Source organism: Rana temporaria, chromosome 8, assembly GCF_905171775.1.
Source record: "Rana temporaria chromosome 8, aRanTem1.1, whole genome shotgun sequence".
NCBI classification, from domain to species: Eukaryota; Metazoa; Chordata; class Amphibia; order Anura; family Ranidae; genus Rana; species Rana temporaria.
Genome location: NC_053496.1, coordinates 58,038,654 through 58,066,486, shown reverse-complemented (window position 1 = coordinate 58,066,486; position 27,833 = coordinate 58,038,654). Strand labels below are relative to the sequence as shown.

At 41.4% G+C, this 27,833-nt stretch overlaps 1 protein-coding gene across 1 annotated transcript; it reads left to right on the top strand.

Annotated features, from left to right (window-relative positions):
• Positions 1 to 2,773: 2,773 nt before the first annotated feature.
• LOC120946962 (glutathione S-transferase omega-1-like) lies at positions 2,774 to 24,315 on the top strand. The gene is made up of 7 exons (XM_040361834.1): positions 2,774 to 2,890; positions 2,982 to 3,046; positions 12,267 to 12,375; positions 14,316 to 14,538; positions 20,009 to 20,110; positions 20,279 to 20,385; positions 23,849 to 24,315. Exons 2-7 carry the CDS (start codon positions 3,016 to 3,018, stop codon positions 24,003 to 24,005), a joined length of 729 nt encoding a protein of 242 aa, XP_040217768.1. The 5' UTR covers positions 2,774 to 2,890; positions 2,982 to 3,015; the 3' UTR covers positions 24,006 to 24,315.
• Positions 24,316 to 27,833: the final 3,518 nt, after the last annotated feature.

Below are 27,833 nucleotides of genomic sequence, written 5' to 3'. Positions count from 1 at the left end.
CACATCTCCCAGGCTCCTCTCCTACACCTTTCCAAACCTCTGATCATCTGTCCACTTAGGGTCTTGCACATCTCTCTTTTGGCAATTTAGACTCACCTGGGACACACACACACACACACACACACTTAGTGGCAGCCATGGCTAGTATGTTGCTTTTGCATTCAAGGTGCATAGGGGAATTGGATTTGTTTTTTTCTTTTTTTTTTCAGCTAGCTGTGTGCCCTGCATGTGGGGGTACACTTCATGAAAAGCACTCATTTATGCCCAGGACCAAGCATGGACTGGTGTTTATGTGAGAATCAAACATTATGGTGGTTCCCCGGCTTAAAGATGAGCTGACTCTTTGCGCAGTAGAAACTGTACAAAGTTCTTTCTGTAAAATTGCTGTCCAGTGTCACTACATACTTCCATTCAGTATGTTTTATTTAGGAGGGACAGTGTTGAACCCATACCCTCTCCACCAGTCCATACCTCTGCCACCTCACTCCCAGTGGCAGAATAGGATCCTGCTGTGCATTGGCGCAGACCTCATGCGTGCACTTGTTAATTTTTTCCCTCCCATGCGGCCAGGTGCACAAGGTCTCAATAGCATAGGCTCAGTCTCAGTTGCTTTAGGAAAGACCACAAGGGATGGAGCCAGATCATGAACCGCCCCGCCCACACACACTTTTGGTACACCAGATACTATCCTTTGTGACTAGCTGCATTGTAACTCTCACTAGTTTTTGTTAATCCTAGCAACTGCACTCCTCCTTCAACTAGTCCTTGCCAAGTGAACCTTCCATAGTGGCTTGTTTTATACTCCACATATGCTTTACTGACCCTGTTCTTTCATACACCAGAACCCATAATAAATGACAGACCATGCTTAGAACAGTTTATGCAACATTACTTGAAAAGTTTTGTGGCAAAGTCCAACATGAACATTTCAATGCAACATTCCCTAACTGACTGAACGAGGCTGCCCAGGCATACCTCAACAAGGCAGTCCATGACTGGTGTTTCCCCAAGACTTGCTAGTTCTCCGAGCTCATGGTGACCTCGATGAACCGCTTGGTTGCAGAGGTCCTCCTTTTGGTCTTTCGCAGCAAAAGCGGCATCTTCTTGAGTGGAAGTTGAAACTCCGAAACCTGGCCTTGCGCCCCCCCCCCCCCCCCTTATTTATATCACAGGGCGGATAGGCAGGGCCCCTGTGATTACCTTTCTGTTAGAGGGTGGATACATTCATTCTTCATGGTCCCACTGTGTGTGGAAACGTTGCCACCTTCTCTTGTTATCACCTGAGGTGGCGTAGGGACTATTCACTATTGGATTTCTAGTGTGCATAGAGCAGTGTACGACCACAAATAACATTCACTGCTTGTTCCAAATAATTGGAAGTGAGGGGGAGAGATTTTTTTAGGAGCTTGTGAGGGTGTTGCAAGGAAACAGAAAAACACAGTAAGGAACCCCCTTCATCATAAAAAGGATGACATTGGTGGTTGTGTATGGCTAAGGCTATAGTTTAGCATCTCATTTAAACACCATAAAAGAGCTTACTGGGATTTTTGAAGTGCTTCGGATTGATATATAACATGTGCAACAACCGTTTTCTCTAAATGATTCAATTTTATTGATAGAAAAAATTGTATAAAATACAGGAAGAGAGGGCTATGTATTTCCACAGCCTAGAGAATGGGTTTTGATGGTAATAAGTTTACAAGCGCATACTCAAATACCCAACTGTTCAGCATGGTCCATATGTTCTAAGCTACCATAATCTTTCCCTGGATCGGTTTGTCAGGAAGCTAGTGCACGAGATATGTAAATAACCTGTCACTCAAGCAAGGACTTTGGTCTTTATAGGGAAGTCTGTTTTATTTCACTGAACAATAAAAAGGATTGCTCAGCGCTGGATTAACTCTGTGTGACCAGACTGGGCACAGATGATAGGAAATCTTATTCTCTACATTGTGACAAAAAAAAATTTGGGGTTTACATCCACTTTAATGCGGAGCTCCACCCAAAAGGGAAAGCTCCGCTTGTCTGCCTCCTACCTACTTCATATCTGTTTACCTGCACTGTTGCCATTGTAGGGGCCCCTTTAGCATTACTTTGCCCAGGGGCCCATGATGCTATTACGATGGCCCTGCCTTTTTGCACTGCTCTACTAGTGACTTTCCTGCCGTGTACTCTGTTTTCTGCAGAGAAAGCACTCCAGAGAAGCGATCACTAGGCCTTTGTGGTGGAATTTAGATACACTTTGCATAACAATTCTGATTGGTCATCATGGACAACTCCCCCCCCCCCCATTAGGATCCCTGTGCTCAGTGCTGGAATTTTGATAACTTGCATTCAGTTATTTCTGCGTATAGCCAAAACCATTTTATTTTTCCAGTTTTGGATGGAGTAGAACCTCTGCCAAGTGTTTATTGCTGTCTGTGTGTTCCTGCTAGGTAGGTAATTGTCCTGGTGACTTTGGTCAGTAAGAAAGTGATGGGAAATACAATGGGAATTGTCACCAGAAGGGTAAATCTTCCATTGGGGATAATTTTGTCTAGTCATGGCACTTTGTAGCGATTTCCTCCTATTTTCTGTGGCCTTTCTGAGACAGGAAAATATAAAGTGTCGGAAGCTTTCACCACTCCCTGTTCTATGAAGATATGAAAACTATTTGCTGTACATACTGCATACCAGCCATGCCTCAATGTTTCTAGTTCTGAAGAATCATGTCGCTGATGCGGCGCTATACACAGGCAGAGATCTTTGTCCTAATCAGTCATATGACTGTTTTGTAATCAGGACGGAGGATATAGGTGAAGCAGATATGGATAATTTTCGCTGTAGGATTATCTATATGTTTCTGGCTGATCATTGATGGGAGGAGGAAAAGCTTCTCCTTTTTTACGAGGTCAGGACAGCCTCCCTGGCATTCTGAGTCGCATGCTGGAAGCTGAGCTGCTCAGGAGTCTCATCTATTTCTCATTATTTTTACCATACAGGTTCCTCTAAAGGCGACGGCGACTATCTGCAAACATGACCGGCTCTGAGAGAAGCTTGGCTAAAGGTAGAAGTGCAGTGTGACATTTGCATCTGCAGATTGCATGCTTTTACCTAATGAAAGGTCACAGAGTTCTTCCATTACAGCTGATGTAAAGCATATGATATCAGACTGCACTCCATGTCAAGGTACAGCGTTTGTGTGATAGAGCCCGGGGCTTCTGCAATGAGATTCGTATGTATTGCTGTAGAATGGCTGCTTGGAAATTCTGAGAAATCCCATATGCAGGCCCCTCTCTGTCTATTACAACAGTGAGCTGACAGCTCAGGAGGGGGCAGAGCTACAGACAGCCAATAGGATGGCAAGCTGGGCCTGGCTGTTCTTGTCTTGGCAGATCATTCTACAACTTGTATGTGTTCAGTTAAAAAACAGAACTCTGAAAGGGACTAACATGTTGCATTGTGCCTTTATATGCACACTAACAAATTGCTGATCCTAATTACAAAACTAAAATCATTGGAGTAAGTCATTGGGCTCATGTACACTACTGCTAAAAAAAAAGCTGCTTTTACAGGCATTTGAACTTTTATTTCTCTGCTCAAAAGCTTGAAGACATACACAGGCCAAATGTCGGCCTTCTCTCCTTCATCCCCCCCCCCCCCTTACCGGCCAACATCTCCCGACATTCGGCCCTTGTGTAGATGTTTAGATTTACCCAATCAGGTTGTATAGTGTGTGGCCAGCTTATGACTCCGAGCCCCTTTCACACCTTTTCATTCTGGTGTGTTTTAAGGCATACCTCCCAAATTTCTGAGATGGGAATGAGGGACCCCTATCGCCAAAAGTATGCAGGCATAGGACACACACCCTGCCATGCCCCCTTAAAGGAGAATTGTACAAAAAATAAGATTGATCAAAACCACAAAGGCTGTTTTTACCACTATTATTCCTTTTTATATTGGCTTTTGGAATTTATAAATTCAGCAATTAAGAAATCAGATGAAATGTTTAGCCCTTTTTCATTAAAAGTGCATTTTATATCTATCTCTATCTCTATCGAGGGACATTTCTCCAAATCAGGGACAGTTGGGAAGGTATGTTTTAAGGTAGATTTATGCTTTGTTTAAAAAAAGAAACATTTACATTACTGAGCTTTATTTGTAAAGGAAACTTCAGCTCACTGTTTAAAGTGATAGTAAACTCTGTACTACCATTTTTACCTACAGGTAAGCCTATATTAAGTCTTACCTGTAGGTATAAAGAATATCTCCTAAACCTGTACGGTTTGATTGCAGCAGCGCACACGCAGCGGAGATCCTCGGCTAAAGGCCCGGCAGCTGCCGGACCTTGCTGGAATGAAGTCTCCCACGCGGGAGTGACGACATCGCCGCTCCAGTCAATCACAGTGCTGGAGCGGCGATACCGAAAAGACACGCCGAGGCAAGATGGCATCTCCCTCGGCGTGGACCAGGTAAGTTTCTCCACACCTCGTTCCAAGGTAAGTATTTCATAATGAGCTAGTATACGGTGCATACTAGCTCATTATGCCTTTTGCCTTTCAGGTGTGTGTGTGTAAAAAAAAAAAAAAAGAAGCTGCTGCGGGTATACAACCGCTTTAAATTCCTGCTCTTATACATATTATGGTGTGCTTGCATACATTTCATGCATTGCACTAAAAAGTGGGGCCTGTTCTGCTTGTTTCTCAGTGCAGAACATGTCGGCGCAACACATTTGTGTAAACTGCTCCTATTGAAATACATTTTACAATGTATATTTTTGGGTCACTTTTATTCCTATTACAAAGAATGTTAACATCCCTTGTGATAGAAAAAAGCATGACAGGTCTTCTTAAATATGAGATCTGGGGTCAAAAAGACCTCAGATCTCATGTTAAAACTAAAGTGCAATAAAAACTTACCAGCCTGCTCCTTAGCAACCAGCTCAATGCAATCATTACAGCTTTTTCATGCAGTAATTTATCGTTCAATCGACCATACACCGCATTCGTTATTTATTGTATAATTTTTAGCGAATTGCACTTTCAACCTTCTTTTTTTTTTTTTTCACCCATAGATTTCACATTACAAGTTTTCACATTTTATACCATCTGCTTATATCAATCCAAAAAAAACTATAATCTTGTATTTTTCTATCTCCTTTATGCTTCATTCCTTCAATGTGACTTCTCTTTTCCTCTTTAACCTACTTTCTTCTGATTTTGACAGATTGTATTTGCTGTTATTTAACCCTTAGTGAATTGACACCTTTGTTTTGACCTTCTGCCAAGACACTGTCTACATAGTTCGCATATTTTTTTGTGTGTGGGTTTTCTATGGGTAATCAGGTTTCTTTCCACACTCCAAGAACATGCTGGCAGGTTAGCTGGCTCCTTTGTATACTGCTCTGTACTATAACATTCTGCATTTCAGGTAAAAGTCAAAGCAATTGGGTGAGGAAAGGCCTTGTGACCTACCTTGGGGAAAGAAGGCTCTCAAGTGAAGCAGACATGGTGTCCCGAGAAATGACCCTTAAAATTGTCTAGAATCATATGTCCTGGTTCTCCTGTGGAGAGGAGAAAACCGGAAAGAAAGGCTATAAATGACTGAGATGAAATGGAAGGGCTCTCGCGCTATCGGTGTTCTAAACCTAGGGGGCACTGCTGCAGTTACCTAAAATTGGTCCTAACCAAAAGAGAAAGTGAATGAAATAAGTAATAGTGACTGCGCTGTGTGGGTGTGGAGGGATAAAAACAAAAACAGTGAATCCCACCAAAATAAGGCGGGGTAATCCCTACAAGCAATATCCAGTCTAAACTGTGGGGGTAGGTGATCTGAGAAACAGTGTACAATAAAACCATAAAATAAATCATATAGTTAATATGATTTAGCGCTAGTGAAAATTAAGTTATATAAAAACATAAAAGGGGGTTAAAAATATATATAACTTAATTTTCACTAGCGCTAAATCATATTAACTATATGATTTATTTTATGGTTTTATTTGGTGACATCCAGCCTCTCCTATTTAGTAAAGATTTTTGGCTTCCAGAGCTGCATTAGACCATTACATATATTGCACCAGGCAGCTTTGTCCCGACTGGTCAGTCATCCAGTGTTTGACAAAATGCCTCCTATGCTTATATTGTTTATCTCCATCTGTCCTGAAATACGTCTCCCTTCTTCAATGCTGGATTTAACTTACAGTTTGCCCTTTGCTGCTATATACTTTTAGTGTTCACCACACACTGTATGACCCGCGCGCCAGTTGTGTCTATGTCAATGTATGACGGCGGTGACATTCAGTTCAATGGGCTCCGACAAAATGGCCGACTGACACCCATGATAGCAGACATTCTTGTGGCCTATTTAAGATCCCTTAGTACTCCTAGTATCATCCCCTGATGAAGTCACGTGACGCCACGTGTAGGGACAGGAAGTACTAGTCCTCACAGACCCTGACGGGAGAGATACGAGCTCGCTGCTCGTTTTGTTTGGAAACGTCCTGACATCTGAAATGTGAGTTTTATATATTCTTTTACATTAAAAACTTTTGAAGCGGAGCTGTACTATGTGCCTTCTTCTCTCTTTGTCCATCTACACCCGCTGAGCATTCTGTGTGCCAGTATCCACGGACGTTTAGGTGGAGATTAAAGAGAGAGGATTAGTATACAATCAAGATTACTGATTGGATCGCACAAACTCGCTGTTCGTTGAAGATAGGCCCACTGCTCACGGCCTCCATGTGAGTGCATGTGCATGTGATTCATTATTTCCCAGATCATCTTTTCAGGACTACGCCATGTTTGTCTCTTTCTTTTTCTTCCAATATGACCATCTAATGTGGAGATTACATCTAGCCAACCATCCTGCTGGACCTTTGAATATATTTGAAGTGGTATCTAGGCTGTCCGTGCTATGGCCTTGAGGTGAGCATCCTAAACCACTAGAGGCGTGTGCACCGAAGTTTGCCCTTCTTTAAAAACACTGGATTTTTGGTTCTTCACTACATCATTGTTCACAGCATATTGAGAACTGCACTCTTTAACCTTTTTTCTGGATGTGAGACTTTCACCTGTATTTAATCCTATTGGACTTTTTGCACTTTATAATTTTATAGGATCACAAACCATCTGGTCTTGCGGTACCTACCTTGGACATAGATTAACACTATTGTGTTTACTTTATTTTATTTTTGTGTTTCTATTTTTTATGAATTTATTTCATTGTACACTGTTAAGCTTTCTCAGATCACCTACCCCCACAATTTAGACTGGATATTGCTTGTAGGGATTACCCCGCCTTATTTTGGTGGGATTCACTGTTTTTGTTTTTATCCCTCCACACCCACACAGCACAGTCACTATTACTTATTATAAATGACTGAGGGCGCAGACCGCTCAATGGATACTAATAATAAAGTTTAAACAAAATTAATTGTCCAAAATCATGTTGCTGCTTAGTTAGCAGGCACAAGTGTGGGAAAACACAAAATCTGCTAGACTATGCAGGGTAATGCACGCTAGCTGTGTCAAGGACACACAACAACAAACAGGGTACAGGAACATTTAACACAAATTGCAAAAAACAAATAACAAAATTGTCCGGAAGCCAAGTCATTCGGCAGAGTGAGACACCTCCATGGCAATTGCTGCATCTCATGTATACGCTATATGTCTAGGAGGTGTCAACCCCTTGGAGGCTTGAGCTGCAGGGGGACAAAAGGGGAAAGAGAATAATTAACCTAAGAGGTGATCTTGGTTAGCATTAGTGTTGAGCAGAATATGCCATATTCGATTTCGCGATATATCTCGAATATATATTCGAATATTCGAGATATATTCGCTAAATTCGAATATTCGTGATATTTTATCGAAAGTAAATGATTGCGATTTTTCGCTATTGCGAATGCGAAAATAATTGCGATTTTTTGATAACTGCGGTAGGAGCACTCTGATTGGCTCAGAATATTCGTGATATTTTATCGAAATATCGCAACATGCGAATGCGATATTTATTGCGCAATTTCGAGAAATGCTGGAGGAGCGCTCTGATTGGCTCAGAATATTCGTGATATTTTATCGAAATATCGCAACATGCGAATGCGATATTTATTGCGCAATTTCGACAAATGCTGTAGGAGCACTCTGATTGGCTCAGAATATTCGTGATATTTTACAATACAAAATAATTGCGAATATTCGGCAAATGCAGAAGGAGCACTCTGATTGGCTCAGAATATTCTTGATATTTTACAATACAAAATAATTGCGAATATTCGGCAAATGCAGAAGGAGCACTCTGATTGGCTCAGAATATTCTTGATATTTTACAATACAAAATAATTGCGAATATTCGGCAAATGCAGAAGGAGCACTCTGATTGGCTCAGAATATTCTTGATATTTTACAATACAAAATAATTGCGAATATTCGGCAAATGCGGAAGGAGCACTCTGATTGGCTCAGAATATTCTTGATATTTTACAATAGAAAATAAAAAGTGTTTTGCATTGGTGGTGATTCTTTACTCTATCCATCTGTCACAGCCGTTTGTCAATCAAACACCTTGAAGATTGAACACGTTCATGCTGCATGCTTTGGACTTTTTTTCACTTCACATATCAAAGACATTTTTATGAAAGATTATTTTTCTATTATTGGGACTATATTTCTTTATATATTTGTTTCACTGTGTATTTCACAAGTTATTTGCGCTTGCTTATTTTATAATTTGCCCACATGTCTTGTCACTAGACATATTTTTTATTCTTGTAGAGCGACTCCATTTTCTGTCTTGTATTAATTTATGTTGTATAACATTTTTGAGTTGCTGCTGTATTCTCCCCTTTTTTTAAGGTATGCGCAATTTTTTCCTTCTTACAAAAAAAAATAATATCAAACATACAAATATTCATAACATACACATACACAAAGCCCCCCCCTTTTGCATCAAAGACAATCAGAGTTCTCCTACCACAGTTATCGAAAATTCGCAATCATTTTCGCATTCGCAATAGCGAAAAATCGCAATTTTTTTTTTTTTCAATTTGGCAACATAAAAGGATCGCCTCAGCTTAGCTACTCGGCCCAGGGTCCCTAATCATACCAGCAATGCTTTTAGACGTCGATAGGATGTGATCTGTTTTAAAAATCAAATTGAAAAAATGCGAATATTCGGAATTGCGAATATTCACCGCGAAATTCGAAATATAGCGCGATTTCTCGAATATGCTATATTCGAGTCGAATATTCGCAATGCGAATATTCGTGAGCAACACTAGTTAGCATGTGTGCATGGAGTGGCTAACGTATGGATCCCTTAGGCAGGGGTGCCCAACCTTTTGAAGAGCGAGGGCCACTTAAGCAACTCGGTAACTGGTCGCGGGCACCAATGAGCAGAGCGGGTGGATGGCATGTTGGTTTCTGCTCTGCCTATGCAAAGCGGACACAGACATAGCCCACTATACTTTTTAGCAGGTCGTATTGGAGGTAGGACACAAGTTTGTTTGTCTTCCACTACTTAGAGGTGAATGGAGGGTCCAATTGGTTGGACTGACCATGTGAAAGGGGCCCAAGGCTGCTTTCACACTGATGTGCTGTGGTTTACCCACACCAGGGGTGCACCGTTGGCTTTCCTGCACTTTTCAATAGACTTCTATTATATTCTGCAGGTTTGGTGCACTTTCAGAAAGCTCACCAAACTCGCAGGTAATAACAGAAGTGTATGGCTTAGTGCAGGTAAACTAATCTGCACCTGCAGAACCTGTTTTTAAAGCAGCCCAGTAACCACTGCAGAAAAGATATGCCCATATATACACTGATTTCAGTAATAAACTGACCTTAAATAACTATTCTATTCAATCCCAGAGCAGGGGGCCGCGGGTCAGATGTTGCCCCCGGGCCACTGGTTGGGCACCCCTGCCTTTAAGGCAAGGATGTCGAACTCAATTTCATCGTGGGCCGCATCAGCATTATCATTGCCCTCAAAAGAGCCGTTTGTATCTGTAAGATTAGATGTCCAGCGCATCCTCTCCCCTTACATTAGATCTCAAGAACCACTCCACCAACAGAAGTTGAGTCCCCCCACTCTCCCTTACATCAGTGTACCCCCTTACTTTCAAGCAATGCATTTAGCTTCTTCCCAACAGCAGCATAAAGGTAAGGGTCTGGAGGAGGTCCAGAGAGGTGCAAGGGCCACATGAAATGGCCTGGAGGGCCGGATTCGGCCCCCGGGCCTTGTGTTGACACCTGTAGTGACAGATGCTGATGGGTTTGTTACTGGGCAAGGATAGTGGCTGTAGGGATATGAATGTATCCTGGGATGGTGTTCTATAGTAGGCACGGAGTCAAAAAGCCTCGCTAAATTTGCCAGGTGCAGGGAATATCCCCCGTGATCAGTATATCTCTCTGGCTGCAACTGCAGTGATATATCTTGTGTGGGAACACTCAATGAGTGGAGGGTCTGGCAGGAGGGGTATGTGGGCATCAGCCTGGGAAGAGCGGCGAGTTAAGATTGCATTGTACAAACGTCCTATTTCACATAGCGGGTTCAGATGAGAATATCAATGAAATAATCTGTACTTTTACCCTTCCACTGGAACGCGCAGTCCTCGGTTCTCTATTGATGCTTATCAGGTAGCGTTGTTTAAGTATTGTGTAATTCAGTGTCTAACCCTCCTGGGGCTATGAGTCAACATGTGATACTCACGTTTGGAGCTATGGATGCAACTACAAACTGTATCTCTCTCTCTCTCTACCGCTTGTACACGTATAGATAAAACCAGCTTTCCTATGTGTCTCCGAGCAAAGCTCCTCTTCAAACAAACAGATTCACCTCGTGCACTCGCCAATGCTGTAGGGCAGGGGTATGAAATTGGTGGACCTCCAGCTGTTTCAGAACTACAAGTCCCATGAGACCTATCAAGACTGACAGCCACAAGGGTCACACACAGAGGCCTTATGGGACTTGTAGATTCGCAACAGCTGGAGGTCTGCTAATTGCATATCTCTGCTGTAGGGGCTACAGCTGTGGTGTCGCACTGTGATGACAATGCGTTTTGCGAATGCGTAGCTTCGTCTGGACATCAGGTGGGTATCCTAGAACTCCCTTTCAGTGTAACAGACTCGGATAGAGCCGCCACTCTTCAGAAATCTTAAAGGGACCTGCTGGGTTGTAACATACTGTGCAAATGCTAATGGAAATGCTGAATCCCTGTCATGGTATTGGATCCAGTGTTGAGTTTCTTGATGGCTGTATCAAATTTCATATCTTATTTTTGTAGCGTATATCCAATCGGATTATAGAGTTATGTTAACTAATCTATATCTTTGAGGGGTAATTACAAATTGGCAGATAAACAACCTAGTTTGTATAGATTAACAGCACATATAGATAAACCAATTCTAGTTGGATGGGCATGGCAGGGACATTTACAAATGGACATGCTAGGAGACATAACTTTTTAATACCCCCTTAGATCACTGGATGGGGGTAGAGTCACATTAATTCAGTTCAGTAAATATAAATCCGCCTTATGGGGGCTACTATTTTCTTATCTATAAGATACCGGGGTGTATTGAATAAGCTGCATAGTAAATACATAACATACTAATTTGACATGTACTATATCCAGTATTGAGGCTGCAATAGTTATTCCAAATCTAATTTGTACAACACTCTGAAATAGTTGGTATCAGATGTGTAAGTGACAGGAGAGGTGGGACAAGCATAAAGCCAAATTAACCTAAGGGCATAGGTGTGCCTACAGATGGATATAAATGAAGAATGGTGAGTTTGAGAGTGGGAGCTATTTTTCCAGGAAGACCTATAAGATTTCAACCTATAGATCCATCAGTTTTCCTATTGAAGTATCGGGTTGAAATCGCCTAGTCTTGGCGACAGTTTCAACAGGTATATACCCTTAACTCTCATTCCTTCCAAACCTCCTTTGAAATAGTGCAAAGTGTTCCCCTTTACGTTTTCGAAGCTGGCATTTTGGTTTCCATACATATAGTTTGTTACATGGACGTGGTGGCACAGTTGATAAGATCCTTTATCTGGAATCCCCCCCCCCCCCCCCCCCATGGCATTGTTTAAAGGTACCAGTTCTCATCATAACCTGTTTGGTTATACTGTCATGTTTCCTATAAAAATATACCATTGGATTGACTACTTTTTGTAAAAGGATGTCTAAAGTGGTAGCGATTGATGTGGATAGTTCTCTCATATAGCCCGTGTAACTTGTCTACTTCTTGAAAGGGATCAATCATTTTGGATTTTTTTATCAGGCAGTGATGCCCCAGGTCCAGTGCCACAAGGATCGATTAGACTATACAGCATGAGATTCTGCCCCTATGCCCAGAGAGCAAGACTCGTCCTACTCGCCAAAGGAATCAAGTAAGAAAATTAATTGCAGACCATCTGGTGACTGAAATGTTTAATATATGCTTTCAAGGATTTATGTATTTAAATTTCTTAGTGTATAATTTTACTCTTTTGAAAAGTGAAACTTTATTTACTAAAGCATTACATACAGGTAACTAGACAAGGTGAATGTCAACTGACCTTTATAAATAAGGTAAAACTATATTCACTTACAGCAAGTCACCCAATCACATCTAAGAAAAAATAAAATTTTGTCAATGTAAACCTTTTCAACTTTTTTGGCTTAATTGGATCCTAATATTTGTGCCTCCTAGTATCAATTTGGACTCCACATCCCCGTAATATAAATACAAGGCTGAAAGGTTAGGATAGGGATTTTTCAGGAGTCTCACCATTTGCCATATGAATTTACGACAGGTAGAAAATACAATTATTTTTTACCATTTAAATAATAAAAAAAAAAAAACTTTTTAGGAGAGAAAAAAACAATGGGGTTACTGTTCTGTTCTCCCAAATAGTACTATTTGGGAGAACAGAACAGTCTTGTAAACTATATATATTGTTTCAATGCATTTTCCCCTTACTATTTTTAATTTTTTGTTTAAATAGAACATTGTGATGTAAAGGTTACAGATGTGCATCAATAACTGTAAACTGGTATCTGCTTATGTCTCAGATCCAGTCTGTTTCCTCAGATGTATAAACATATTAGAACCAGCAATATTACATTGTTCGTCATACCAAAATTACAACAAACCATAAAATCTGTCATGGAATGTGCATATGTCCTATCTCATGCATACACTGATTGCAGAATATGAAAATGCTATTGAGTTACTCGAAATAAACTTCTGGTGTTTAAAAAAATATATATATACAAATTGCTTTTACGTTTCATTATTCCAAAATGTAAGTGCAGAGGTATGTAAGTGCAGAGGTACAGGTTTGTGGATATTAAAGGCATATACAGTGTGTCAATGTGTAGAACTCATCAACCCGGTGCTGTATGTGGGTTTTTTTTCTGCTCGATTGCTGTCACAAGCGGGGGGGGGGGGCACTTCTGTGGATTGCTCGAGCATTCCCGTCACACTGGGAGACTCAAACTACCAGCCGGGATCTGCTTTGATCCGGTCTCCGCTGTGGTAATCCAATGGGACAATTTTATAAAAATCGAAATATTCAAATACACAGATCTTGGTGTTTTGAATGCTTTCAATGGCATAGGAGGCATTTGGGATCTTGAAACCTCCAGATCTCTCCATAAAGAGTACAGTTCCTGCAGAGGCTCTAAGCTTTGTGAGGCCTTAGGTAAAACTTAGACATGAGGCCCCACTCACGCCCGTAATGTGAAAAATAATTCAAGCAATAAAAATGATACGGGGTATGGGTAAGGCAACCATTGGGGGGTGTTCAGGAGTGGGGCTAATAATTTAGGTGTGTTGTAACCCGTAGGGGTTGTAAAGTTTTGTTCTTAAGTTATACTTGCCTCCACTGTGCAGCTAGTTTTGCACAGAGTGTTCCCCGAACCTGCTATTCTGGGGTCCCTTGGTGGCTGTCTCGGCTCCTCCCCGCAAGAACTAACCCCCTTTATTTGATCTCTCTCCCATGGGGGTTAGTTCTTGCGGGCTCTCTCCTATGATACAGCCGGTGGCCATAGCCCCCCCGGCGCGCCACATCATGGGATGTGATTATTTCAATCAGCCCTGTGGGGCGCTAATCCTCGGATGTTTTTTCACCTTAATGCATTAAGATGAAAAAACGTGTGCCTTTTACAACCCCTTTAATGACCGGGTGCAGTATAGGGCAACTGTATGGCGCTGTGAAGTTATTTTTTTTTAGCAGAGTTTGATAATGGAATAGTTAGACCATCCTGGCACAGGTGTGCTGGGAAAAGCTGCATGTGGCAAATAAAACACACACTTGACTTTTTTTCTCATGTGTTGTCATTATAGGCATGAAATAGTGAACATCAATTTGAAGAACAAACCGGACTGGTTTTTTGAGAAGAGCCCTCTGGGTCTTGTACCTTCACTTGAGACATCTGATGGGAAGATCATCTATGAATCGCCAATTGTTTGTGAATACCTGGATGATGCCTTTCCTGGGACAAAGCTGCTTCCATCTAACCCCTATGCAAAAGCTGAACAGAAGATGTTGCTGGAAGCTTTCTCTGCAGTATGTATGAGAACTTTGTGTTTTTTGGTGGGTGGTGGAAAGTGCATATTAAGGTTGAAGCCTCTTACTTTAGACCAATTATCTCCAAGTTGTAGCCCTGCAGTATTTAACTTAACTGACCTTTAAGATTGGGTTCACACCATTTGCGAATTGGATGCAGGAGCCTAAAGCCCTGTACACACGGCCCAGAATCTCGTCAGGGGAAAAAAAACGTAGTTTTTCCTGACGAGATTCTTGGCAAGATTCTCTTGCTGGCTGAGTGTAAACACTCCATCCAAAAAACACACTGTATTTTTGAATGGCAAGAACGCAGTGATGTCATTGACTACAACAAGCATGCGCTTGTCACATTCGATGCCGTCGCCACCATCTTGCTACACCCTACCTATGCCTTGGAAGCTACCATGCATGCGTCATTTCGAGCATGCGTGGGTTTCCACGGTGACAGGTAAGTATATAGACGCTTAACTTTCTCGGCAGGAAACAATGCAGAGAATCACGACGATAAAATAGAGAGCAGGTTCTCTATTTTTCTCGTCTAGATTCTGGGCAGTTTTCTTGGCACGGTTTACTTGGCAAGAAAGCTCTGCCAGCAGTTTTCTTGCTGGTTCTTGCCGAGAAAACCAAGCGTGTGTACGAGGCTTTAGGCACAATTCCCTGTGATGCCAACTATAGGGTGCTATTCCTCCCTCTGACACCAGCCATTGGGTACTATTCTTAGCCCTGACATCTATGATGGGGCACTAGAACTCCCTCTGATGCAAAGAATGGGAGAATTTTTCCTTCCTCTGATGCCAACGATGGGGCACGGGTTATTCAAACTTAACCCCAGGGCACTTTTTACTCACACTGTTCATAGTCAAGTCTTAAGAACAATGAACTGGACCTTTTTGTTTAACATATTCGAGGAACCCTGATTTAGATTAAAGTTCCTGGTAATCTTCAGGATATATTGGTTATGTGATGGATCTACAAATCCTGTAGACACGCCTACCTAGAAAACCTGTAGGGGTTCAACCAATACCTCAGCGCAAATTTTTATAACCCATGAATTCACCAGACTTTAACTAATTAGCAGGTGGAATCGCACTTAAAACCAAGTGCTGGAGGAGAGGAATAGGGGAAGCAAATGGCCTATATGCGTCAATTTTTTACTTTTTTTTTTTTTCAATTTTTGAGAGTTTACATATCAAATTTCGAAGCAATTTTTTTTTTTTCCCCATTGGACAGGAATTACAGCATACCGAAAGATACATTAAGGTATTAGAAGTATGAACATAATGACATATTTCAACAAATATACCTGTGGTATTGCTTCGCTCTGAGCTGTAACAAACAACAAATCGAAAACCCTTCACAAAGGAGTTGACCTAGTCTAGGTTCCCAGTTGCTCCCTGGGTTCTGAGAAGGAGATCAGAGTCCCCACAATGCTTCACATATAACATAATGTACCATAATGTGTAGTTCACTGGTTGCTCAAATAAAAGAGAGGGGGGGGGAGCCAGTAGAGGGAAGAAAAAGAGAAGATGATAAGATAATAAAGGATGTGCATCCCTGACTATCTAGGCATAACAAGGTACAGATATCTCATAAAGCTTTGGGAAAATATTTAATCCAAGGCTCCCAATTTTTATCAAACATGGCTTGCTTGTCCAGCAATATTGTTGAAAGGCGTTCATTGGGCATTATCCACAACCATTTTAGTTTTCACAAAGTTTAAGGGGATCGTGCTTTCCAAGATCTAGCCACTGCCAACCTGGATGCTGTAAAGATGAATGCTACTAATTTCCTTGTGTCCCGGTACTCCCTCTACTCGGTGTCCCAGTAGCACCTGCTGTGGTGAGTTAATCCAATTCACCCAAGTTAGTAAATCAAATTATAGATGTAAATCCAAAATCGGCTGACTTTTGGACATGTCCACCATGTGTGGAACACTGTCCCTTTTCTTCCACAGCCTGGAAAACATAAGGGGGAAGCACCTGGGACACATGCTGCCTCTCAACTGCGTAGGCGATTCTTGAAAAGTGAACTTTAATATCAAACTCGGCTGTATCTCTCTGCACTAGTCTGTAGATTACTTTCTGAGAAAATAAAATGGTTTAAAACATGGGGTTTGATGTTTGGAGCGATTGGACCTTTTGATCGTTGTAGACTTGAAAGTCTGGTGAGTTCGATAGACTACTTTTCCACAGGACTTTTTTGTTTTTGTTTTTGTTTTGCACTATTTGAATTATGTTTCACTGCAGTTGATCAGCACAGCATTCAAAATGACTAAAATGGTAATCCTTTTTGTTTCTATTAACTTATTAGCACAGCAGCTGGTTAGTGATGAGCCGAACATCTCCCCGTTCAGTTCGCACCAGAACCTGCAAACAGCCCAAAAGTTTGTGTGACCTTTAGAACCCAATTAAAGTCTATGGGACTCAAACGTTTGAAATCAAAAGTGCTAATTTTAAAGGCTAATATGCAAGTTATTGTCCTAAAAAGTGTTTGGAGACCCGGGTCTTGCCCCTGGGGACATATATCAATGTAAAAAAAAAGTTTTAAACATGGCAGTTTTTTTGGGAGCAGTGATTTTAAATGACTTTTTATCCTTCAGAAATGACACTGGGCAGGGAAAGTTCTAAGCACGGGAAACAAGCGCTGCTTTACAGGCATACTATACACACCCCCCCTCCCCCCCGGTACGAAATGTAAAGGAATATTTCACTTTTATTGTTTCACTTTAAGCATTATTAAAATCACTGCTCCCAAAAAACGGCAGTTTTTTTGCATTGATGCAGGACCCAGGTCCCCAAACACTTTTTATGACAATAACTTGCATATAAGCCTTTAAAATTAGCACTTTAGATTTCTCCCATAGACTTTTCCAGGGTGTTCTGCGGCTTTTCGAATTTGCTGCGAACACCCCAAATTGTTCACTGTTCGGCAAACAGGCAATATTCGACTCGAAGCTCATCCCTACAGCTGGTCAATTTCTTGGTAATAAAAGATCAGCACTGCATTTATATCTATGTTCTCTAAACATCAAATATGTGAATTCACCCTGAATCCTGTGTATAGAAATGATATTTTTTAGTAGGGCTGTTGCTGATTAAAATTGTCTTTTTTATTTTTTTTACTAATTTCGATGAATTATAACGCACATACATTTTTCGGATCACCATAGACATCTCCCCCCACTAATGTCCAGACATCGCCCCACTGTAATATGGTCCACATCTCCCCCACTGTATGGGAAGAATAGTGCTTGTTTAGTCAGAGAAGCCAGCCGAACACTAGCCATTGAGGCCGGTTGACGACGTCAGCGCGCCGCTCTAGGCTCACCTAGGCCACCACCAGGTGGATTAAGATGACCGCCGCTCCGAGAGCTAGGCCGAAGCCAAGGCAGCAGTGGAGCTCCGGATCACGTGGTGTGCCGATCCGCATATGGTGACCCGTTCGAATCATTTACAATCTGTTGCACCACTAGTACCGATTTCCACAGCCCTAATTTTTAGACGATTCAAAAAAAAAAATTTCCCCTCCTCCTCGACTTTATTGCTGTCACAATGTGATGGCATTAGTTTTAGGTGACAGGTTCTCTTTTTAAGTAGACGTCAAGGGTCTATTAGGCCACTAAGACACTCCTGAGCTCCATAAAAGTATCTGGGGAGTGACAGTTCTAAAAGTGAGAGCAGATGTACTTGCTGATACCCACAATGGATGTCCCAACTCCTAGCACCCAGAAGCAAAGGCTTCAGAAGCTGGGTGAGGAAGGGAAGTGGCATGTTGGCGCACACATGGAAGTAATTTTCACAATGAAGCAGACAGCTGAACCAAGATGTACAAGCAAGCAGCATGCACTGCTGCCAAACTATGACGTACATTGGAAGACGTTGAAAGTGGCACAGAACATTTTTTATGTATAGCATTATACATAATACTTGCATTCTAATTATATGGATTATTCACTTCAAGTTATTTTGTATCATTGATGATTTTATATTTTTCATGGGTTTTATTGTGATCTTGTTGGCACATATGATGATCAGATATAAAACATAAACAATTAGGAAGGAACTTGGTAATTTTTCAGTATTTGTATACCTCAGCTGTTGGCTTTACCATCAGGCAAAGTAGGCATGTGTCTATAGGAAGTAATTTTCATGTGTATACATATGCTTTAGGGTAGCCCATTCGGTGAAACTTGGCCATCTATGCTTGGCAACACAAGATAAACCAGACCTGCGGTGCACAAAAACTCATGTTTAATCTACCAGGCTTCCCAAACATGCATCAGTCTCAAATATGGTGTAGATACTAAATCAAATACAGTAGTACCTTGGATTACGAGCATAATTCGTTCCAGAAGAATGCTTGTAATCCAAAGCACTCTTATATCAAAGCAAGTTTCCCCATAGGAATTGATGGAAACTCAGATAATTGGTTCCAGTGTCACTGTATGCAATACCGCATGTGGCCAGAGGTGGGGGGGTGCCGGAGACGCTCGGGAGCCAAGTGTCACCGCACCTCTGGCCCAGGGGCGGACTGATCACTCGGGCACTGTCTGAGGGCTCCATGCCATTAGGGGGGCCCCATAAGGGTTGCCAGCCTCAGTAAAAGCAGGGACAGTATGTAAAAATCTGTTTATATAAAAATCCCAACATTATAGCTGCCCCACCTCTCCAGTAACTTTTCAGTGTGTGTATATGTATACGGTGTGTATACTGTGTGGCCCCATAATCTCCTATTGCCCGGGGGCCCCATGAGTTATCAGTCCGCCCCTGCTCTGGCCGCATGTGGTACGACACATCCCAGAGGTTTGAATCCTGCTCCTGAAACACTCAATCAATCTGAGGTTTTACTGTACTTTATCATAAAACACACACTTGCTGCCTGAAAAAATTGTGAGAATTGTGTAATATAAAGTATTTTTATGTTTATAACCATAGAAATGGTGAACAAACCAATCCCTATATACAATCTAGATGGAATTGTCCATAGCAATCCATGCCTAGTGCCCAGCCAGTCAAATGAACTTGTACAACTGGGGGGGCAACTGAGCAAATGTTTGCTCAATAATATAAATGGTGACAAATTCCACTAATCCTAAAGTTGTGTTAAATCGGTATTCAACCCAAAAGCAAACTGGAGGGCTTCATTCTAAGCCAAGTGTTTTACAATGTGCTAGTATCGTAGGTTTTCTTTCCTTTTCACCTGGTGATCCAGCCAGTAAGTCTGTTTTTTCAAAAGAACAATCTCTGTAGCAGTTATTGAGACAAACCATTCATCTGCTAGTTCATCTAACACTTCACCCCCCCCCAACCCCAACCCTGTTCTATTTTCAGTATTATGCTGCTGTCATTTGATGCCAAGAAAGAAGCATCATACAGGGGAAAATGTTTTAACACACGATACAATTTTAAATCTCCTAAGCTTTATTGAACATGACACTATAAACACATACTTTTTATTTATTTTCGTTCAGATCACATCTTTATTTTCCAAGATTTTTATGGCATTGAAAAACGGTGACGTGGAAACTGAAATAAAATCACAGTTCTTTGAGAAGTTCAAAAAGCTGGAAGAGGTAAAAAATGTTCAGATTGCTTATTGGTGGGGGGAAGACTGACAACAGCATGATGGATTGCACCACCACTTTACTCTATACACCCTGCTGTACCTTTCTGTCGTTCTGTCTTTCTCCAGAATAGGTAAAAGCCACTTGTATTAAAACTTTTCTCTATCTTGTTTTCAGGCTCTGGCTAAGAAAAACACACCATACTTTGGTGGTGAATCTGTGTCCTTTTTTGACTATATGGCGTGGCCCTGGTTTGAGAAATTCGGCTTTTGTGGATTGGAAGGGTAAGGCCAACCACGTTTTTGTTTACTCAATGTGATGATGAACTGGAATCGAAGAACTAAAAAAACATATTGCAGTTGTAATATCTTACTCTTGTTTTAAAATAACCACTTGACCTCCAGAAGATTTACCCACCTTCATGGCCAGGCCATTTTCTTGCGATCCGGCACTGCGTTAGTTTAGCTGACAATTGTGCGGCCATGCAATTATGTACCAAAATAAAATGTTGTTGTCATTTTTACCACAAATGTATTTTGGTGGTATTTGATAACCAAGCAAAAACTTACCATTTTTGAGAACATTTTTTACTTCTATAAAATCTTTTTTACTTCTATAAAACCTATCCAAGGAAAAAAAATGAAATCCACTTTCTTCATAGATTTGGGCCAATATGTATTTTGCTACATATTTTTGGTAAAAAAAATCCCAATAAGAATATTGATTAGTTTGCGCAAAAGTTGTAGTATCTACAAACTATGGAATATACTGGAATTTTCTATTTATACTATTAATGGCTGCAATCAGTTACTTTTAGCAGGACTGCAATATTGCGGCCGACATTCTGACACTTTGTGGGAATCGGTGACACTAATACAGTCATCAGTGCTAAAAATATGCACTGTCACTATACTGATACTGGCTGGGAAGGGGTTAAACAGCTAAATTAAAAGTTAAATGTGTGCCTAGCCAGTGCTTGGTGCTTTTACTAAGAAAAGTGATTGATTTAAAGCGGAGTTCCGGCCACAATTTCACTTTTTAAATATAAATACCCCTGTAATACACACGCTTAATGTATTCTAGTAAAGTTAGTCTGTAAACTAAGGTCCGTTTTGTTAGGTTGTTACAGCATTTAGACACTTTATAAAATATAAATTGACTGGGGCCATCTTAAGTGTGGGCATCATGAAGCCAGACTGTATGACTTCCTGGATTTCAGCCTTGCAGATCTAGCACATGCTCAGTGCTGCACAAGCAGTGTCAGATCAGGTTTCAGCACCTGTGCTGTCCAAGTCACATGATTCTTTGAGACTGGGGAGTGCACAGACTCCTGGAAAGTTACACCCACTACATTCCCAGGAGTCTGTGCAGTGTAGGTTAGGAAGCATTAAGCACCTAGGTGCAGGAAGTGGGAAGATTAACTATTCTACCTAGCAACAACACTTTGAAGGCATCTAAAAAAAACAAAAAAAATTTGTAAAGGACTAATGACATTTTTTTAAAACTACTGATGTAATGTTATATTTATGGGTGGAACTCCACTTTAATTCCCTGAAAATCTGTTGCATCCCCCCTGTCAGGACAGCGCTCTGCCTTGTTTACATAGACAGAGCTCTGTCCTGTGTCTCTGCTTGACCATCAGCTGGTGCATGCAGACATTCATTGGCCAGCTTCTGCTGTGACAAATCGCAGCAGAAGCGGTCTGGAGACTGACTAGGCCACTCCATGACCTTAATGTGCTTCTTGAGCCACTCCTTTGTTGCCTTGGTGGGATGTTTTTGGGTCGCTGTTATGCTGTAAGAACCATCCACGACCTATTTTCAGTGTTATGGCTGAGGGAAGAAGGTTCTCATCCAATGTGGTAAAGTCAGCCTGTACGTTTAGCAGAGAAACGGCCCCCAAAGCATCATGATTCCACCTCTGTGCTTGACTGTATGGATGGTGTTCTTGGGGTCATAGTCGGCGTCTTTCTTCCTCCAAACACGGCGAGTTGAGTTAATGGCAAAGAGCTTGGCTTTGGTCTCATCTGACAACAGCAATTTCTCACAATCCTTCACTGAATCCTTTAGATGTTCATTGGCATGACTGTACATGTGCCTTCTTGAGGAGAGGGGCGTGTTTTTTGAGGAAGAAAAATGCCGACTATGACCCTAAGAACACCATCCCTAGAGTTAAGCATGGAGGTGGAAACTTTATGCTTTGGGGCCGTTTCCCTGCTAAAGGTACAGACCGACTTTGCCCCATTGAGGGGCCAATGGATGGGTCCATGTATTGTTAAATCTTGTATGAGAAACTTCTTCCCTCAGCCAGAAAACTGAAGATGGGTCATTCGGCATGACAATGACCCAAAAGATACTGTCAAGGCAACAAAGCAGTGGGTCAAGAAGAAGCGCATTAAGGTCATGGAGTGGCCTAGCCAGACTCCAGACCTCAATTCTATAGAAGCTTAGCGTTTCCAAGCGACAACCAAGAAACCTTAAGGATTTAGACCCCTTTCACACTGGGGCGTTTTTCAGTCGCTTTGGCGTAAAAAAAAAAAAACGCCTGAAAGAAGCCTCATCTGCAATCCCAATGTGAAAGCCTGAGTGCTTTCAGAGCCCTTTCACACTGCCAGCGCCCGAAAATGCTGGTAAAGCTCTAAGACCCCTTTCACGCTGAGGCGTTTTTCAGGTGCTTTGGCATTAAAAAAAAAAAAAGCACCTCAATGGGAAGGGGGGCTTTAAGAGCAGTGTATTCAATGCTCCTAAAGTGCTGCAAAGAAGCTGCTTGCAGGACTTTGACGTCCTGCCAACGCAGCGCCTCAGTGTGGAAAGCACTCAGGCTTTCACATTGGGATTGCAGATGAGGCTTCTTTCAGGTTTTTTTTTTTTTTTTTTACGCCAAAGCGACTGAAAAACGCCACAGTGTGAAAGGGGTTTTTAGAGAAGATCTGTACAGAAGAGTGGACCAAAATGTCTCTTGATGTGTGCAAACCTGGTCATTAACTACAAGAAATGTCTTGCCTCTGCTTTCCAATAAAGGCTTCTCTACCAAGTCATGTTTTGCTTGGGGATCAAATATTAAATTTTAATAATGCAAAGTTGTGGTGTGTGTGTACACGCACACACCATAACTTTGCATTATTAAAATGTGTTTTTTTTTGTTTTTTTTTTATTATATTAGATCCTTGGTGGCTATTGAATATATTTAAATGGATGTTTATGTGCATGCTTTTTTTTTTCTTCAAATATGTAGATTTTTCTTTTCTTTACAAAACATGCATGCATACATACATACATACATACATACATACATACAAGAACTACAATACTGTCCAAAAAAAAGGGCAATGGAAGAAACGCGAGCATTCTTATCCCGGACAGGGCCGGATATTCGCAGATGTACAAAGCACAACATGAGAAAGTATCGGCCCTATATCAGAAGACTACCCACACAGCCTCCTCCCCCTATGCCGGCCTGTGCTCCAGAAACATCGGGCAGTTCGCTCCACTATCTCATAACTATCTGAAATTCAATTGCCCTGTCCAGGTGTAGTTTAGCTTTTAATGCTTTATCCTGCCATAAGTTGATTATCTACGCATCTAAAGATCTTTATTACAAAGGATCTTTTCATAGACATGCACATTTTGGATTGGCTAAGCAGGAGAGGAAATGCACATAGTGAATGGGATGCACAACTATGACTAGCTACAGTCCAAAAGGTAGTACAAGACATGTCCAAGTGATTTTTATATTTCTGTTTTTTAGCCTTTTGGATAAGACCCCAAATGTCAAAGCTTGGCAGGATCGTATGCTGCAAGACCCAGCTGTCAAGGCAACCTACACTGAGTTAGAAGACTTATCGGGATTTTACAAGCTCTACATTGAGAACAGTGTGGAAGCTGCTGATTACGGCCTTAATTAGGAAAACTGTTCTCCAAAATTGTGACCTAAATGTTGTGCTTTTTACACAGTAATAATCAGTACTCTCCTGTGGTTCATGCCATCTAAAGCAGGATTTCCCAGCCTCCTGAGGCCACCAACTACATCCTTTCCATCCAGCTGCATAACTGTTAGTTACAGTTTAAAATGGGAAACCAATTATTTTAACCCAGGATTCTGGGAGAGGATCCAGAAGATCAAGCTGTCAGTTCCTGAGGGATGGTTTGGGAAATGTTAATCTTGGGTACTTGTACTTCAAATTACCAGTGTAATAAAAAAAAATTCCACAAATTTGAGCATTGTGTATGTAACATGGGTATGACCAGTGCATGGGCTGCAGTGAATTTTATGAGCATTATGGCTTTGTTCCTTCAAAGGGAACATTATCAAAGCAATTGTGCTTTGTTTTAAAGCATTGTTTGAGTTCAAGTAGAACCTAAAGGCAAAACTTCTCTCTTTTTTTTTTTATGCTTTCTGTGCCCCTTTAGGGCGATTCACCTTCTCTATTGGTCCTGTTACTATTATCATTGAAAATTCAAGTAAAATAAAATTCCAAATTTTGTGTTCCCAGAAAAGTAATGGTGGGGAAATCTTCCAATGGGGACATTGGTTTTGTTGACCTGTTAAACTATGGGACAGGAAGTGAAGGAAAACCTCTGCAATGAGGCACAGATGACAAAAAAATCTGACAGGGGTTATGACCCTCTTGCGCTATCCAAATTGAAAAAAATGTTTTGTCTATAGTACCATTTTCAGTCCTGGTTTTATCAGACCTATCGGTAACCTTACAATTTCGTATCTTTTTGGCAAATGATTTGGTTGTCTCTAACTTCCAGGGCTGCTAAAATTGTCCCAGGTTCATCTCGCTAGTGCAAGGGGCAGCCAGGCACACGACAGCATTCACTCTTCTGGCTCAATAAATAGTCTAGGGGTTGCCATTTTCTGTATTGATTGCTGGAATAACTTTGATAGCCCAGGGTGTTGTGGGATATGCCAGAATTCTACAATACAGTAATAAAAGAATGCTTCACTCTGCAGCTACTTCAAAGAACAGTCTCCTAACAATAGCTCAGGGAATGGGCAGCACTGGAACACCTTAAGCAATGTTCCAGGCCAGCCTTGGTATTGGTGCACTGGTGTTAACAGCAGCAATAGACACCCAGATCCTGCACTCAGGTCTGTACTGACAAATCCTTGGCTACTGGAATGCATTCCTAGTACCCAAGGCAGACAATTCCTTAGTGGACTCTACAGACCAGATCCTAGGTGACATCCTCCTTTAGGTTCAGAGATTCTTGGGGGGGGGGCAGCTTTAGCATAGCTGGGACATCTATGAGCTTCTTGGCAAATGACAGCTGGGCTACCAGAGGGCAGCAGCCCTCTAGACTGGGAACTTCTGGTGACCCCCCCCCCCCCAGGGATTGGCTAAGACCACATTAATGTTCAGCTGCTGATTTTCTTCATCCAGCCAACTACATTCTAGAATCTTCAGCAGGGGGGAGTAATCAAACCTGCAGCCAGTGAAACCCAGAACAGCCCAAAGCAATCGCACGCTGCTCCACCGATTACAGAGGAGCTCAAAAAGAACTACATTTATCTGACAGCCTAGCACCTGCGTAGGAGGGTGCTACACTACTACATATTTGTTGAAAAGCTATAATGGAGTGTCTGTCAAATATAAGGGCTCATGCTCAGAGGCATACAATATGCTGCATTCAGATCTCTATTTTATAGGGGTTTGAACACAGTGATATTTTATGCTATGGGCCCATTAACCCAGCACTGTTTGGTCCATGGCATTTAGTTGCAACCAAAACAAGGACATTTCTGCATCTACACTCATTTTTCACTGCTTATTACGCTGCACACATGTATGTGTGCAAATATTTGCATGTGTACAGCATAAATGGGGTGTATCTGCTGGTGGTGCTGCTGCCCAGGGGATTCAGTGCCAAAATATAAACATACAAATAGTGTAGACAATGGTGCCGGTGCATTATGGCTGGAGTCTTGAAGTGTTTGTTAGACATGGGTGCCGTCCAGGGTTTGACAAATTTGCTTGGAATCTAGGAGCCAGCTAAAAAAGTTAGGAGCCAGAAAACGCACCCCGTCCCGACGAGCTTGCGCGCAGAAGCAAAAACATACGTGAGCAGCGCCCGCATATGTAAACGGTTTTCAAACCACACATGTGAGGTATCGCCGCGATTGGTAGAGCGAGAGCAATAATTCTAGCCCTAGACCTCCTCTGTAACTCAAAACATGAAACCTGTAGATTTTTTTTAAACGTCGCCTATGAATATTTTAAAGGGTAAAAGTTTGTCGGCATTCCACGAGCGGACGCAATTTTGAAGCGTGACATGTTGGGTATGAATTTACTCGGCGTAACATTATCTTTCATAATATTAAAAAAAATGGGGATAACTTTACTGTTTTATTTTTTAATTTAAAAAAGTGTAATTTTTCCCCAAAAAAGTGCGCTTGTAAGACCGCTGCGCAAATACGGCGTGACAGAAAGTATTGCAACGATCGCCATTTTATTCTCTATGGTGTTAGGATAAAAAATATATATGTTTGGGGGTTCTAATTAGAGGGAAGAAGATGGCAGTGAAAATAGTGAAAAATTACATTAGAATTGCTGTTTAACTTGTCATGCTTAACTTGTAATACCAACGGCCACCACCAGATGGCGCCAGCTCACACATCTGGTGGTAATAACTTGTAATACCAACGGCTCACCACCAGATGGCGCCAGCTCACAGCCCTGGTGCCGTCAATAAATTTGTTTCGTTCCATTTCGTATTAGACGCCAATTCTTCTATCGTCATTTGTGTTCCAAAATTCAATTTGGATTGAATACGAATTTTCGTGTAGATTCGTTAACTTTTCGCAACAAGTACGAACATTCGTTATGAATTTAAAAAGCAAACCCAGGAAGTCAGCAGCAAATTTAACAAACATTTGACCCATTGTGTAAGAAATTTGACAACGAAATTTTCGTAAAATTCAGAAACATAGCATTTCGGTTGCTTCCAAATGTACGAATTTTCGATTCGTACAAAATTAACCGCACCTGTCTAGTGTTTGTTACACCCCAGCATTTAATATTCCTGATATGTGCCGGCTGTACTTTTTTTTTTTTGTCTAAAAAAAGTCTGCAGTTCTTTGTATTGCTTTGTGTGAAATCCCTGGTGTTCCTGCCAGTCCCTCTGCTTTTCTATTAAAAACTGACCAAACTAAGCAGGAGAACACACTGTGGTCAGTTCTCTAGCTATGCTGGGAACTCGGCCTGCTCTCCTCCAATGATCTTACTTGTTAACCCCCCCCCCCCTTGGGGCAGGTGCAAAATTACTTGACATCTCAACCCATTTTTTTTATTTGGATTTAATTTTTTTACAAACAAATATCAAGGTCAAATCATCATTCTAAACATCCACATCTAATTTTCCCATGATGCTCAGGATACTTGAAAAGCTATTCATAAATCCAGATATTCAAAAACGTAGTATATAAATCTTTTACCGGTGTGCCCCCCTCCCCAATCAAGGATTTCAAATCAAACACAATGCATCAATCCATTTTTTCCGGATCCATTCAGACTTCCATAAAATGTTGTATTGAACACAAGTATATTTTTCAAATATTACATGTTCATCCTTTTCCCAAATCCAGTCCTCCAAAGTAGGATTGGGTGAAACCCGATGAGAGGCCATAAACTTGCGTGCTATAAAAAGAGATCTCATGATGGCCACTACCTGATCACAAACCATCCTGTTTGGAATTCGTATAACCCAAGATGCATAAAACGGGGTCT

What these genes read in the sequence shown, in the direction of transcription:
- LOC120946962 (XM_040361834.1), top strand. Translation starts at nt 3,016, where the DNA reads ATGACCGGCTCTGAGAGAAGCTTGGCTAAAG. An exon ending in CTACTCGCCAAAGGAATCAA is followed by an intron (nt 12,376 to 14,315) that starts GTAAGAAAATTA and finishes TTGTCATTATAG; the next exon opens with GCATGAAATAGTGAACATCA. An exon ending in TGCTGGAAGCTTTCTCTGCA is followed by an intron (nt 14,539 to 20,008) that starts GTATGTATGAGA and finishes ATTTTCGTTCAG; the next exon opens with ATCACATCTTTATTTTCCAA.